The following is a 13,941-nucleotide window of genomic DNA, read 5'->3' on the forward strand; positions in this document are numbered from 1 at the left end:
TCTGACAAAATTAAGAATCGTGAACGTGCAGTTAGATTTGAAAAGGATCGAGGTGGAACAACAGCTACTCTCAAGTGTGTAGCTCCACTTCCACGGCTTGAGTATTTTGAGAATTTTATTCATAAAAATAGCCCAAGGAGCTAAGAATAGATGAGCGTACAAAATTGGGCTTGCTTTTTCCACTTTTGGGGTATTACTTTACATATTTTTAATCATATCAAAATCCCTAAGGTTTGTACATATAAAAACCTTTGCCCAAATATAATTGCTAGTGGACCTTGCTACATAAAATAACTTTGTGCATATTTTCACATATATTAATCTTGTGCACATTTGCACATTCTATTAAGTCGATTCCTGCACACATTAAATCAAGCATATTTTTATTCGATTGTTAATTCATCAAAAATATGATAAAATATATACCTGTAACAGTCCTCCCGTTTGAGAAAGCAACTGTTCTTAGTTGTGTAAAGAAAATACTACAACAACAAAAATCTCGTGCGACACCTAAATTGGTGATCTTTGCACCATCATCAAATCATAAATAATAATAATAAATAATATGATATAGACAAGATCCCTTATGTGTGATACACACACATTGCTCATCTTGATTGTACATGTGTCTTCTCTTTCTGAATGTGATCTCTCGCATGACTGGACAGCTGTTGTATTTGCATGGCATCGCATGACCTGAACAATCATTATTCCTTGTTGAGCATCGCTATTCGTCTCGATCGGTCGATCGTCCGCTCTGCTCGGCACTTTGGTCTTCGGCAGTTATCTGTCTTCGTCATATGCTCTACTTCTTGACCACCTCCGCCCTTCTCATGTTCGTTGCCTCTTTGAGCGTTCTTGCGTAGCGGCATGTTTTTCTTCATGTCTCGTACTTCTGGATGTTCTCCGTTGGCTGTGCTCTTGGATGACACCTTCTTCATGTCGTTGTGTCATTGGCTTCCATGGTCATGGGCTAACAACCTTTGTGCCATCGTGCTTGTAGACTTCTTTTGCACAGCCTTCAGTGACTTGTTTCTGGACTTGTTCTGCTCATGTCGTCCTTCTCGATGGTTTTCGATGCTTGTGGTTGTGGCTCCATGGTGTTATATATCCTTCCTTTGCATGGCATGTTCTACATCGATCTGCATGTTGTTGTGTCATTGGTATTTGTTTGTCTTTGCCATACTGTAGTTTGTCTTTTGTTTCTTGGTTCATATCCTTCGCTCACATGGCACGTTGTACATCGGCATGCATGTCTCTATATGATTGCTATCTGTTCGTGTTCGCTATATTGTGGTGTGTGCTTCTTTTTCTGGACTATCTGTTTCTTATATATTGACATTCACTGCTTCTTTGTTGCTCATGAAAGTCGATCGTCATCCTTGTTCTTCCTCTTTGCTTTGTCGTGAGGCATATCATCGTCCCTCTTCTTCGTGCTTTGTCACATGAGGGTGAACCGTCCACACTCATCGTACCAAGGGCTCAATGTGATCGATTGTCCTCCCAAATCATCACACCTCTGGTAGGCCTGTGTAGTGTGCAGTGAAACAGAAAGCGCGGTTGTCTAGTGTGTATGTCTTCCTTCAAATTTCTTGGATTCAGGTTTCTTCCTGTGCGATTCTTCCCTATATTATCTTAAGGAAGAGTTTCACAAAGCCGCTACGTGACAAGAATTTCTTGGATTCAGGTTTCTTCTTGTGTGATTCTTCTCTATATTATCTTAAGGAAGAGTTTCACAAAGCCGCCACTTGAAAAGGAGAGGAGGAAGCTTGAGGAGGTTTGGTAGAATTTGATTTTGGAAGCCTCAAAAGACGTGAGAAGCATGGTTCCCAACTAGTTTTATTAAAAACCTACTTGGAAACAATGGACCTACAAAGTTCTCGTATTTAAACGGATCTTCTCCCCTCAAAAGATCTGCAAAAATATTCGTGAACATTTGACGCGCGTCTAGCGTCTACCTAACACCAAGGGAGCACTGGCGTCGGCGCATTATAAAGAGGAACAAAGCTGGACTGTGTGGCTGCCCTTGTTGAACCCCTCACGTCGCGCTGGAGGGAAAGGCCATCGTTTGCTCGACTTGCTATTGCTACTCCGAGTAGTAAATCCTAGTCCTAGGAATAACATACCTTCTCTCTGTGCTCTTCCTGTTCAAGGTATGCTATTCATGGGATTGGGGGGGGGGGAGAGAGAGAGAGAGAGAGAGAGAGAGAGGTTGGGGGGGAGGAAGTGTCTTGCTTTCTCTGTCTACAGATCAGAAGTAGATGGATTACAGTAAGATGATATTGTTGTTTAACATACATGGCGGTGGGAGAGGAGTGGAGGTGGACGGGGGATGGGTCAACTTTTAGATACAATACACATTACATACCTCGTCGCCAAATCGACGCCTTTTTTAATAAGAAAACTCTTACGTTCCAAACTGCATGCCACAGGTTGTCAAGTATTTGAAAAATGGTGTCAGATGCAAGCAAGAAGAAGGCAGCTCAGAAGAAGGCAGCAGCAGCCGTCAAGCGCGGATCAAAGTCAGCTTCTACCACAACAACGTCATCTAAAAGTAATGGGGTGTCCAACAGCAGCACCAATGAAGTTGTAGATGAGATGGCATCCATGCAGATAACTGACAGGACATGCACAGGAGTCCTTGCTTCGCATCTGCAGTCCAGGGATATACACGTAAGAGCTTCAACAGGTGTTTTGTTCTGTGGTGGATCCAACTGTTTTCCCTTATAGACTGGTTAGTATTTTACATACAGAGGCTTACAGCTTTACCTGGACATATGCCATTTACAGATTGAAAGTTTGACTGTCACATTTCATGGTCATGACTTGATTGTAGACTCAAGCCTTGAGCTGAACTATGGGAGGTACATGCGTTATAACTTTCCTTGATGAATTTTATCCTTGACTTACATGCTGGACTGAGACCACGTTTGGCTGTGCCAGGCGGTATGGGTTGTTGGGCTTGAATGGTTGTGGAAAGTCCACTCTTCTGGCAGCCATAGGGTGTCGAGAGCTCCCAATTCCAGAGCATATGGACATCTACCATTTAACTCGTGAAATTGAAGCGACAGACTTGACTGCTTTGCGAGCTGTTGTGAATGTAGATGAAGAGAGGTTGAGACTTGAGAAAGATGTTGAAATCTTGGCTGCTCAGGTATTAACATCCTTGCTGAGACTTCATTAGTAATTCTAACTTTGTGATTTATCTCATTCTCAAGTTAATTTTTCAAACAAATACATCTTTCAAAATTCTCCATCCTAGTGCAAATTTTCAACTGGGTTCAATTCTTTTCTCAAAAGCTTCAATTGGGTATATCCACAATAACCCAACTACAGGACTCATCCAAGTCCTTGGGTTCATCCAAACCCACTGCATGGCCAGCTACATGTGATGGGTGTGTCTATAGGCTTGAAGCAAGGCAGGAGCTTGTGTCTACGAGCTTGAAGCAAGGGGGAAGCTTGTGAGGATATTTTTGGAGAAGCTTGATGGTGGGATGACATATGCAGGCCTCGTGGACGTGTAGACAGTGTGGGGAGATGCTACATGTTTGTGAGCATCTTTTGGCGTGGTGACAGGTGGTCACATGAATTTTTTGTTTAATTGCATTCATCTTGGTTGTACTTACGAATATTCAAGTGCAGGCTGGTAATGAATCCCGGGGGCACCCGTGATTTTGTATGAGGAAGTAGACTCCTTTTGGTAATATAACATTTAGGAGGGGGGTTGGCCCATCTTCGACCCCTAGTGTGGTGTATTGTGTAGGTCGAGCATGTTTCTTGGAATCAAATTAACCGTAATTATGAGCACTTAAACACGACAAAGCTGAGAGAAAACTGCTTATGGCCTTCGTGACGAATAGGAAAAGGTAAGGTGCCAGTGGATAGCCTTGCCGGACCGAGCAGGAAAGGGGAATCTGTCGCCTCGGGCTCTCTGAATGTGAGAGGCTGAGTAAAGTCTTGAAACACCACTGATCCACTCCATTGGGAACCCCATCCGATGCATCGTGCCCTCGGTGGCAGGAAGCCGACTCTTAATCCACGTGCTATTGGGGGAACTCTTTGAAGCCGTTGGAGAGAAGCAAAGTGAAACTCGCGGCAAGTGCCCGGGGGACTAGGGCCTTGACACACTTTTGATACCATCAATGCATATTAAAACATTTAAACATAGCCACAGCCTTAACACATATCCATCATCACTTTGCATAAAACATAAAAGCGATAAAACATCCACAAATGCTGAAAATGGAGCTTGCACGTGTGACTGCATAGAGGCCGGAATGGGCCGACCCCCCCCTTGGAGTATTTTATTACCCAAGGAGAATAATTTCATGTACAAGCTTTGAGGGCCTTACTCTCCCCACGGAAGATGCCGGATTATCCGTATACAAATGCCTTAACATACCCCAACACGGGGCAACCAAGCCGGAACATAGGCTGTAGAAATGCTGAGCCAACAATATAATCCATATACCTCCGTGTGGGTGCTGATTCTTTCCCAAAAACCACGGGTCTTCATGCAATAGAGCTGGTACAACAGGTTGAGCTCTCCATTCAGCCGGTACAATAGATACAGTGGCTGGTACAGTAGGTACAGTGGTTGGTATAGCCGGTACAAGGGTTGGTACAGCCAGAACAGTGGCTGGTACAATGGTTGGTACAGTAGGTACAACAAGTACAAGGGCTGGTACAGTCAGTACAGTGGTTGGTACAGTTGGTACAATGGCTTGTACAACAAGTACAATGACTAGAAATCATAATAAATGATTAAATACCCTTGTCTTCAGTATTTCTTCGCGATGGAAGCCTCCAAAACAGTCCCCAACAGCCGGTATTCTTCATGAGCAGCCTTCAAGAGAGAGAGAAAGAGAGTAGCCATCATTAGGGCAGCCTGTAACGGTGGTAGAGGCTAGTGTGTAGCAAGAGAGCCTCCATTAATGAAGAGAGAGGGCTCCAATTTATAGATTTGGGCCTCCCATGAGCTAAAATGGCAAGAGAAGGCTACAATGACAAGTGGAGAGCCACACAATAGCTGAAGTGACAAGTGTGAGGCCACATGTCTCACTTTGATCCTCTTTCTAACAAGTGTCAGGCCACTTGTATGACCTTTGGTCCACTTTCTTGCCACATGTCCCAATCTAAGAGATGGATCCTTCCATAAACTTTATCTCTAAAAATATCCCAACTGGTAGACATTCTGTCAAAGGCACTTTGCCAACTCTTGGTATCTGCTCAATTCGAGATGTAATGACGCGAATAGAATTTCCATCGGAGTCGGGCCAAAAATAGCAACTCTCCTAAATTTTAGGAGTGTGGTCCTTTGTATTCTAGGATAATCCCCCATTCCCAAAGCTTGTACTTTCTAAATATTTAGACATCTTGGAGTCCACCAGACCCCTTTCATACTGGGAAATGTCCAGGCTGGTGACATCCTCCCCAGTTTCTTAAAAGTTGTTCGCAACTTTAAGCTTCAAGTCATATATTCAAGATATAATCATGTCCCATCAAGTGGGCGAGACGATGACAGTCTCAAAAATCTAATATAATTGAAGAATCCATGTCCCAAAGAAATGGGTGAGACTAGATACGTCTCTATAATACCAATATCAAAATCATGTCCCAAAATAAATGGGCGAGAATTCCATGGAAGATATGCTAGACACAGGTACAAGAGCCAATTGTGTCTCAAGCACCAATATCAATGAGATAATCATATGCCAATGAAAATCATGAACCAGGTGCTAAGACACTTATATAAGTGTCATGCACAAGAAACTAGTGCCTCGCACAGAAACATGTGCTATGCACACAAATTGGTGCCATTCAAGAGCACAAACCATGATGACAGAAAATGTTGCCATATGTATAGGCAGTGATGTGTGTGAACACACTTAGGACCACCGGGGTACTTTTTCCTCTTTAGGAGGTTTTTTTCCTCGGCTTGTATATACGCCCATCATTCAAGGGCTAACTTATCTTTTGTACATTGACACAATCTAATACATTGTGTGGTGTGTGCATTCTTGCTTCTTCTTCTCCAAGCTTTGTGTGTTTTTCTGCAACCCTAATTCCAACAATTGGTATCAGAGCAGGCATCGGCTCCCAGGGCTACGCCGCTAGCATCCTCCGACTCACGTTCTCCGATTGAGGTGAGGTTTCACGAGCGCTTGCAGGTCTCTATACTCTTGCAGATCAACCCGTAGGGCTTTGCGTTCTCAGAAATTGCATCTGAGGTCGTTTCGGGCTCCGTTTTTGCATTTCAAGTTCTGCACAGGTGTTTTCGTCATTTTGTGCAAAAATTTTGACAGTGTAATTTTTTGCAAAACAGGCATACGTATTCTATTTTGGACCGTGCTACATAGAACGAGTTGTTTTCTGTTCAGTCTTTGCTTCATTACAGGTAGCTTTTGTATCAGTTTCAGTCAATGGCCATGGCTGATAACAGCAATGATGTATTTCGCATGTTGTCTGCTGATGACAAATTGGATGGAGACAGCAACTATCTACTTTGGGCATACATGATGCAGCATGTTTTAGTTGCAAAAGGAGTGTGGAACATTGTGCAGGGTATGGATGTACGTCCAGGTTCTGTGGATGTAGGATCTGTTGAGGATGTTGCAGGTTCTAGCAGCTCTACTGTTGCTGTTGTTTTACCCACTGCTGAACAAGCTCGTTGGAATGGTAAAGATGCGCAGGCTCATGCCTTGATTGCACTCTGTCAAACGTAACATCACCCCACATATTCGTTCAGCTAAAACAGCAAAACAGGCTTGGGATATTCTAGCTGGTTTGTATGGAGATCGTAACGAGGCAAAAATCTCTTACCTGTGTAAAGAGCTAGAATCGAAGATTATGTAGGAAGATGATGACATGAATGTTTTTCTTGCTGAGATTAAAGATCTCAAGGAACAGTTGATTTCTGCGGGTGAGATTATTCCTGATCATTCTCTTGTGCAGACTGTTCTTGATGCTTTACCTGAGTCATATCAGACTTTTGTTTCCACGTGGAGACTTGTTACTGAGGACAGACTTGATGTTGTCAAGTATGATACTTTAATCAACAAGCTCTTACAAGAAGCGCAGTCCAAGCAAAATAGGGCTAGGCAGCGTGCAGTTGATCAAGCATTTGTTGCTGCCCAGCAGAGAAGAAGTGGTAAGGCAGCCCCTTCCACTGTTTCTTCTCCTATTAGTAGGTTTGCAACTTCTTCTCCTTCCACAGGTAGCAACAATAGGTCTGAGAAGGCTCTTGATAAAGGCAAGAAAAAAATGAGGTGCAACTATTGTAAGGCAACTGATCATGTCATTAAGAATTGTCCTAAGCTAAAGGCTAAAGAGGCAAAGAAGAAAGAGTCAAATGCAGCCACAATAGCGGATGCTTCTACAAATGCAGATTTTGCAAATGTTGTGCAGGATACAGAATGGGCGTTTAGCGTGTATTGCCAGTATGATCCATCTGTACATGATGCATGTTTGGCAGTTTCTGTTGACTCTCATGTATGGTATTTTGACAGTGGTGCTACAAAGCACATTACCTCGCATCGTGATATGTTCACTTGTCTTGAGGCTGTCCCTAATGGGAATACTCACATGTGCCAATAATGCTTCTTACCTAGTGAAGGGCATTGGTAAAATTATGCTTACCGCTGCAAATGGCAGCGCTTTCACACTTTCAGATGCTTTGTATGTGCTAGGGATAAAGAAGAATCTATTGTCTGTCTCTGCACTTGCTAGACTTGGACTTGTAGTCAAATTTGTGGATGACAGATGTACTGTTCATGATTTGACTTCTGGTGATACGATTATTGTATCTGGCACCTAGTTTCGTGGGCTGTATAGGCTCAATTCTTATGACAAGTGTGTGGAAGATTCAGCAAATGCAGTTTCTGATGAAAAGGCAGTTTCAGATGCAAAACTATGGCATGCTCGTTTTGGTCATCTAAACTTTGCTAGTTTGCTGCGTTCGCAAAAATTTGATACGGTTGCTTCATTGCTCCCTCTTGAGGTACCATTGAAACATGTTTGTGAAGGCTGTATTTTGGGTAAAATGCAGCGTTCTGCGTTTCCAAAGGATGGTTCTGTGCGGGCCACTCGCAAATTGCAACTTGTACATAGTGATGTATGTGGGCCTATGCAAACTCCGTCATGTGGTAAACACTTGTACTTCGTGACTTTCATTGATGATTACTCAAGGCATGCATGGGTATATCCACTGAAGGCAAAGTCCGAAGTGTTTTTGTGCTTCAAACAGTTTTTACTTATGGTTGAAAATGTATCCAATTGTACTGTGGGCACCCTCCGTCGTTCTGATCGAGGGGGGGAGTACATGTCTAAAGAGTTTGATGCATTTCTGGCTAGTCATGGGATAAAACACCAATGTACAGTGCCGTATACCCCTCAGCAAAATGGTGTTGCTGAGAGGAAAAACAGGTCACTTATGGAGATGGCACGATGTATGGTCAAGAGCCAAGCTTTGCCACATGCGTTTTGGCTTGAGGTTGTCATGTGTGTTGCATATGTACTCAACATGTGTCTGTCAAATCTCCACGGATCTCCTCGTGATCGATCTCGGTTCGAGACTCGAAACCTGCAAACAAACGAACGAACAAACAAACAACCAAGGGGGTGCATGCCTGACTCACCTCCCAACCATGACAGCCGTGGGCAAGCCCACAGACTTGGCTGTCCCCACCGAGCCACGAGCTGAGCTAACTAGGATGACATACCGACCAATCTCTTCCTTGCGACGTCCCATACCGCTACGAAGCTGCCCTCGCGGGCCTCGAGACTGCTGTCGGCCTCGGCTGCAGAAAGCAGGTGCACGTCTGCACTAGATCCAGGCTCCAAGACCATAGAGCTCTCACAAACTCGCGAGACTCTCTATATCCCAATAACTAACCTTGGCAACCCTTTTATAGGCTCTTGGCCGGTCATCGGGCGTCCACACTTGGGCGCCCGCTCGTCCATACTTGGGTGCCCGCCCGTTAGTATTTCCCTAACTCAGCTCGTCAATCAGCTTGCCTAGTTCCAAGCTTCCCCAAGCCTCGAAACTAGTCTTGCATGCGGTAGCACACGGTAGATACGCACTGTGCACATGACATACTCCCCTTCCTCTAAGAGCTCACTCCTGAGCTCACTAAAAAGCCAGGGTAATCTCTCTGAAGAGTAGTCAATGTCTCCCATGTAGCGTCCTCCTCAACACGATCCTTCCACTTGATCTTGTATTCCGTGATAAGCGTATTACGCAATCGTCGCTCACGAAATCCAAGAATCTTTTTAGGTTCGTGCAGAACAAATGTCATGTCCTCGACATTATAATTTCTTGAGCAGTAACTAACTGATCTGCTCCACCCAGTACTTCCTTAAGTCTACTGACATGAAATACAGGATGAACTTTCACATGAGAAGGCAAATCCAATTCATATGCAACTGAACCAATCCGTTGTGTAATACGAAATGGTCCACAGTATCTAGGGGATAATTTCGGAGATCTACCTGTCCGTAAAGTCTCGAAATCTTTCGGAACTCGCAAATACACTATCGTTCCTTCAGAGAACTCTCTAGGTGAACGATGTCTATTAGAATAAAACCTGTCTCGGTCTTGAGCACTTCTAATAGATTCCTTTGCAACTTGCAACATTTCTTGCATATCTTGCAAAAAATTACGTGCTGCATCATGCTGAAGTCCTGAGAATCCTACTGTTAACAGGTGATCTAGGTTGAAAACCATACATAAGCATGAAAGGACTAAATCCTGTACTTGTATGCTTAGTACTGTTATAAGCAAATTCTAACATAGGAAGATAATCCTCCCATGAACTCTGTCTTTTGGATACATATGCCCGAAGCATATCCTCCAAAATCTGATTCACTCTTCCAGTTTGGCCATCAGATTGAGCATGATTTGAGGAACTCAAATTCAAAGTTGTTTCCAACTTCTCAAAAACAAGTTTCCAAAAATCACTCGTAAACTTAGAGTCCCTATCACTGACTATGTCCTGCGGTAACCCGTACAGTCTAAACAATTGCTCGATAAACTGCTGTGCTAATTGCGTAGCTGTAATAGTCTTCCGGGTCGGTAAAAATCTAGCCATTTTTGTCAAGCCACAACCCAAATAGAATCGTGGCCTTGATGTGTTCTTGGCAATCCGGTAATAAAATCCATGGAAATACTTTCCCATTTATTACTTGGGATTTGCAAAGGATGCAACAACCCAGCCTGTCTAAAGCGTTCAGCTTTATTTGCCTGACAAATTTGACTCTTGAGAACATAATCTTCTACATATCCTTTCATCTTCGGCCAATAAAAAGTGTGTTTCGCTAATGATAGCGTCCTGTGTACCCCAGGGTGTCCAGCAAAAGGGGCGTCGTGACACTCCTTAAGAATCTTGGACCTAATGTCCGGGATCTGTGGTACACAAATTTTGTCATTACGGAATAGCAAACCATTCCGAATCATCCACTGGTCTCCTGCAGCCTGAATGGTAGACTGCTCAGTCATCGAGTCTTGGTCAATCAATGAGCTCCCGTCCTGGATCTTTTGCCAAAATGGACCAAAATAACTATCAGTCCTGCAAAGTCCTCTCAATGACTGAAATAAGTTAGTAGAAATCTTGGTGAACGACAAAGTATTCACCTCTCGAATTCGACTAAGCGCATCTGTAATACTATTCATGGACCCTTTCCGATAATGGATCTCAAAATCAAAATCTTGCATTAACTACGCCCAACGAGCTTTCCTTTCTCTCAAATCATCAGTATCACACACATACTTGATTGACTGATGATCAGTCAATACCACAAACTTGGAGCCATATAAATAATGTCTCCAAACCTTGAGAGCATGAATCACAGCATAAAGCTCCTTCTCAAGGTTGGCCAACGAGATTGAGTGTCGTCTAGCTTTTTACTTTCAAAAGCAACCAGTCTATCATCTTGAAATAGAGCAGCCCCGATAGTATAGTCACGGGCATCAGTTTCAAGAACATAAGGCCGACTAGGATCAGGTAACGCTAAGATAGGTGCTTCCTTGACTTTATCTTTCAAAAGTCTGAAGGCCATATCCAAATCGTTATTCCAAGTGATAGGTTGATTTGACTTACGTCCACGACCTTTCAATAAGTCGGTCATGGGTAGTGTGAGCTGAGAGTACTCCCGTACAGATTTCCGAAGAAAAACAACAAAACCGAGAAAAGAACGAAGTTGTTTCACTGTTTGTGGTATAGGCCAGTCCAGAACCTTCTGAACTCGGTCATAGTCAATGTTCAATCCATCTCTAGTGATCTTGTGTCCCAAGTAAATGATGTCGGTCATAAAGAACTCACATTTACTTAACTTAGCATATAGTTGATTCTGTCTCAAAATAGATAAGACATCGTGAGGTGTCTGACATGATCCTCAAGAGTACGACTATATATCAAAATATCATCCAGGAACACCACCACAAATTTTTCCAAATGTTCACGAAAAAGATCGTTCATCATTTGTTGGAAAGTGGCTGGAGCATTGGTTAACCCAAAAGGTAATACGAGAAACTCGTAATGGCCATACCTAGTCCGAAAGGCGGTTCTTTCGACATGCCTTTCATGAATACGTATTTGGTGATAGCCAGTACGTAAATCTATCTTCGTGAAATATTTCGCTCTTGCTAACCGGTCAATCAGGTCATCTGATCTAGGGAGAGGATGACGGTTCTTAATGGTCAGCTTGTTCAATCTCTTGTAATCTATACACATTCTCCAGGTAATGTCCTTCTTTCTCCTAAGCAACACAGGTGCACCACACCCCAAGGTGATTTACTTGGACGGATCTGGCCCATCCTTAAATAATCTTCGAGTTGTTTAGCCAACTCATCTTCCTCAGCTTGGCTCATTCTATAAGGTGGAATAGTGACAGGATGTGGACCTCGGGATCAAGTCAATACGGTGATCTACTGTCCGTTTAGGTGATAAACCCGATGGCAGTTCCTTAGGAAATACATCTTGAAATGAATCAAGTATCTTCTGTAATTCTTTGCTTTCAAACACACTTAATTCATTGACATCCATGGAAGGGATGAGAAAAGAAGAAAGTGGAATCAATACACAATGGAAAGCGGTATACAAAGAAGAATCCATTATATTTCCAAAATCAAGTGTATTTACAAGAGGTCCCTGAGAGGGATGAATACAGTCACCTAAAATACTATACTGGTTGTCCCTATGCTGAAAAGAAAAAATATGACTAGACCAATCTATCTGGACTTGAAGAGACTTAAACCACTCAATCCCTAATAACAAGTCTACATTTTCTAGATGCATAACATAGCATTCCAGAGTGTCTTTGTAGTCCTGAATCTGGATTGGAAGCATCTCCACCTTGCGATCCCAAACTTGCCTTCCCGCAAGTAGGCGTACCTCATAGGTATGGTCGCTGAGTGTCGTATCAAGACTCAATTTCTGCACAAGTTTGTAGTTAACAAAGTTATGCGAACTGCCAGGGTCTAAAAGAATGTGAATCTTATGGCCATTCACTTCTCCATAAACTCGGAGAAGATCATGCAAGCCAAATACCTCAGAATTGAACAGACAATCAGAACAAGTACTAGGGCGAGAAAGTACAGTAATTGACGTACCTGTCAAAGACAACTGGTTAGCTACCTTTGGCTTGGGTCCTGCGTTTGTCTTGGTACCCTTTTGCTTTGGGCACTCGTTACGCATATGTCCTTTTTCTTCGCAGATAAAACAACGTCCTTCCTTCTTGAGCTTTAAAGCCCTAAGGAGTTATTTCTTCTTTGCTGGTGTCGAACTGGAACTCTTCGAAGGTTGGTCCGAAGACTTTCCTTCTGTCGTGTTAGCCATAGGTGCGGAGAACTTTCTTTTATGCTTGTTCCCCTGCTTGGTAACGGGTTTCAACTTGGAAGAGACCATTGTATCATCATAGATACGAGCTGAATGAATGGCCTCGTCCAAAGTTTTACATTTGTTATTTTTTACCTGTAATCGGTACGAGTCTGGTAAACCAGCTACGAAAAACCCCAAAAGAGTAGTGGGATCCATCTTTGTAGCTTTCATCTACAAGTCACGAAACTTCTGGAGGTAGACCTCATAAGTGAGGTGCTGCGAGGTCATGGTCAAAGCTGAAAACCGGGCAACAACATCATAGTCATCCTCTTTCTTGAAGAATTCCTTCTTGAAGAGGTCTTCGAATTGTGCCCAAGTTGTTGGCTTAGGGTTGAGTTCCTTCCACCAAAGCAAAGCTTTGCCGGACAGGAAACTTGCTGCTAACTGAATCCTCTTTTCATCATCATATGGATGAAACTGAAAGTGAACTTGCCACTTATGTAGCCACGTGTCCACGATCTCCTTGGTTCGCTGCTTTTGCTCGCCTCTGAACGGTTCCGGAGTAATGTTGGGGCCTAAAGCTGAAGCCAAAGTATCCATACCCGAGAAAGTAGAGAGGGTAGTGGTCAATAGAGCGATGGAGTTCTGCAAAGCTTGCATCTGGGCTGCGATTTGTGTCTGACATTCTGTCGAAGAAGCTTCGAGAGCTACTTTGAACTCTTGGAAATCTGATTTTGACACAAAATCGTCAAAAAGATCGGCATCGGTACCTTCCGTAGCCGGTAAGCCTTTGCGTTCCACGACGGGCTCCAACTTTGATTCTTGGGTCGACATCGTGAAGAGGGTACGTGGAGAGAAAATTTGATCTTTGCACAATGAAAGTGCGAGCGAGCTTGAGAGCTTGAAAACTTGAGAGATACGTGGCAAGAAGCCCACTTGAGGGAGTTTATAAAGGTTTCCCAAAAAAAACTAAAAGCTTCCAAAAGCTAACTTTGGCTTTTGCCTTTGCTTTTGTGTTTTTTTTCTTGAATATATATATATATATATATATATATATATATATATATATATATATATATAATTTTCGTAAAAAAATAAACACTTTGAAACCTTGGAGGAGGGGTCT

At 43.0% G+C, this 13,941-nt stretch overlaps 1 protein-coding gene across 1 annotated transcript in view; it reads left to right on the top strand.

Annotated features, from left to right (window-relative positions):
• Window positions 1-1,914: 1,914 nt before the first annotated feature.
• The window catches only part of LOC147607189 (ABC transporter F family member 1-like), a 34,971-nt gene continuing 22,944 nt past the window's right edge, over window positions 1,915-13,941 (top strand). Inside the window, exons 1-4 of the mRNA XM_086790955.1 lie at window positions 1,915-2,153; window positions 2,433-2,673; window positions 2,791-2,864; window positions 2,944-3,154. Coding sequence (XP_086647081.1) covers window positions 2,452-2,673; window positions 2,791-2,864; window positions 2,944-3,154 — 507 coding nt within the window. The 5' untranslated portion in view covers window positions 1,915-2,153; window positions 2,433-2,451. The remainder of the gene's footprint in view (window positions 2,154-2,432; window positions 2,674-2,790; window positions 2,865-2,943; window positions 3,155-13,941) is intronic.

Source organism: Cibotium barometz, chromosome 56, assembly GCF_041138505.1.
Source record: "Cibotium barometz isolate CiBa-2024 chromosome 56, ASM4113850v1, whole genome shotgun sequence".
In the NCBI taxonomy this organism is placed as follows: domain Eukaryota; kingdom Viridiplantae; phylum Streptophyta; class Polypodiopsida; order Cyatheales; family Cibotiaceae; genus Cibotium; species Cibotium barometz.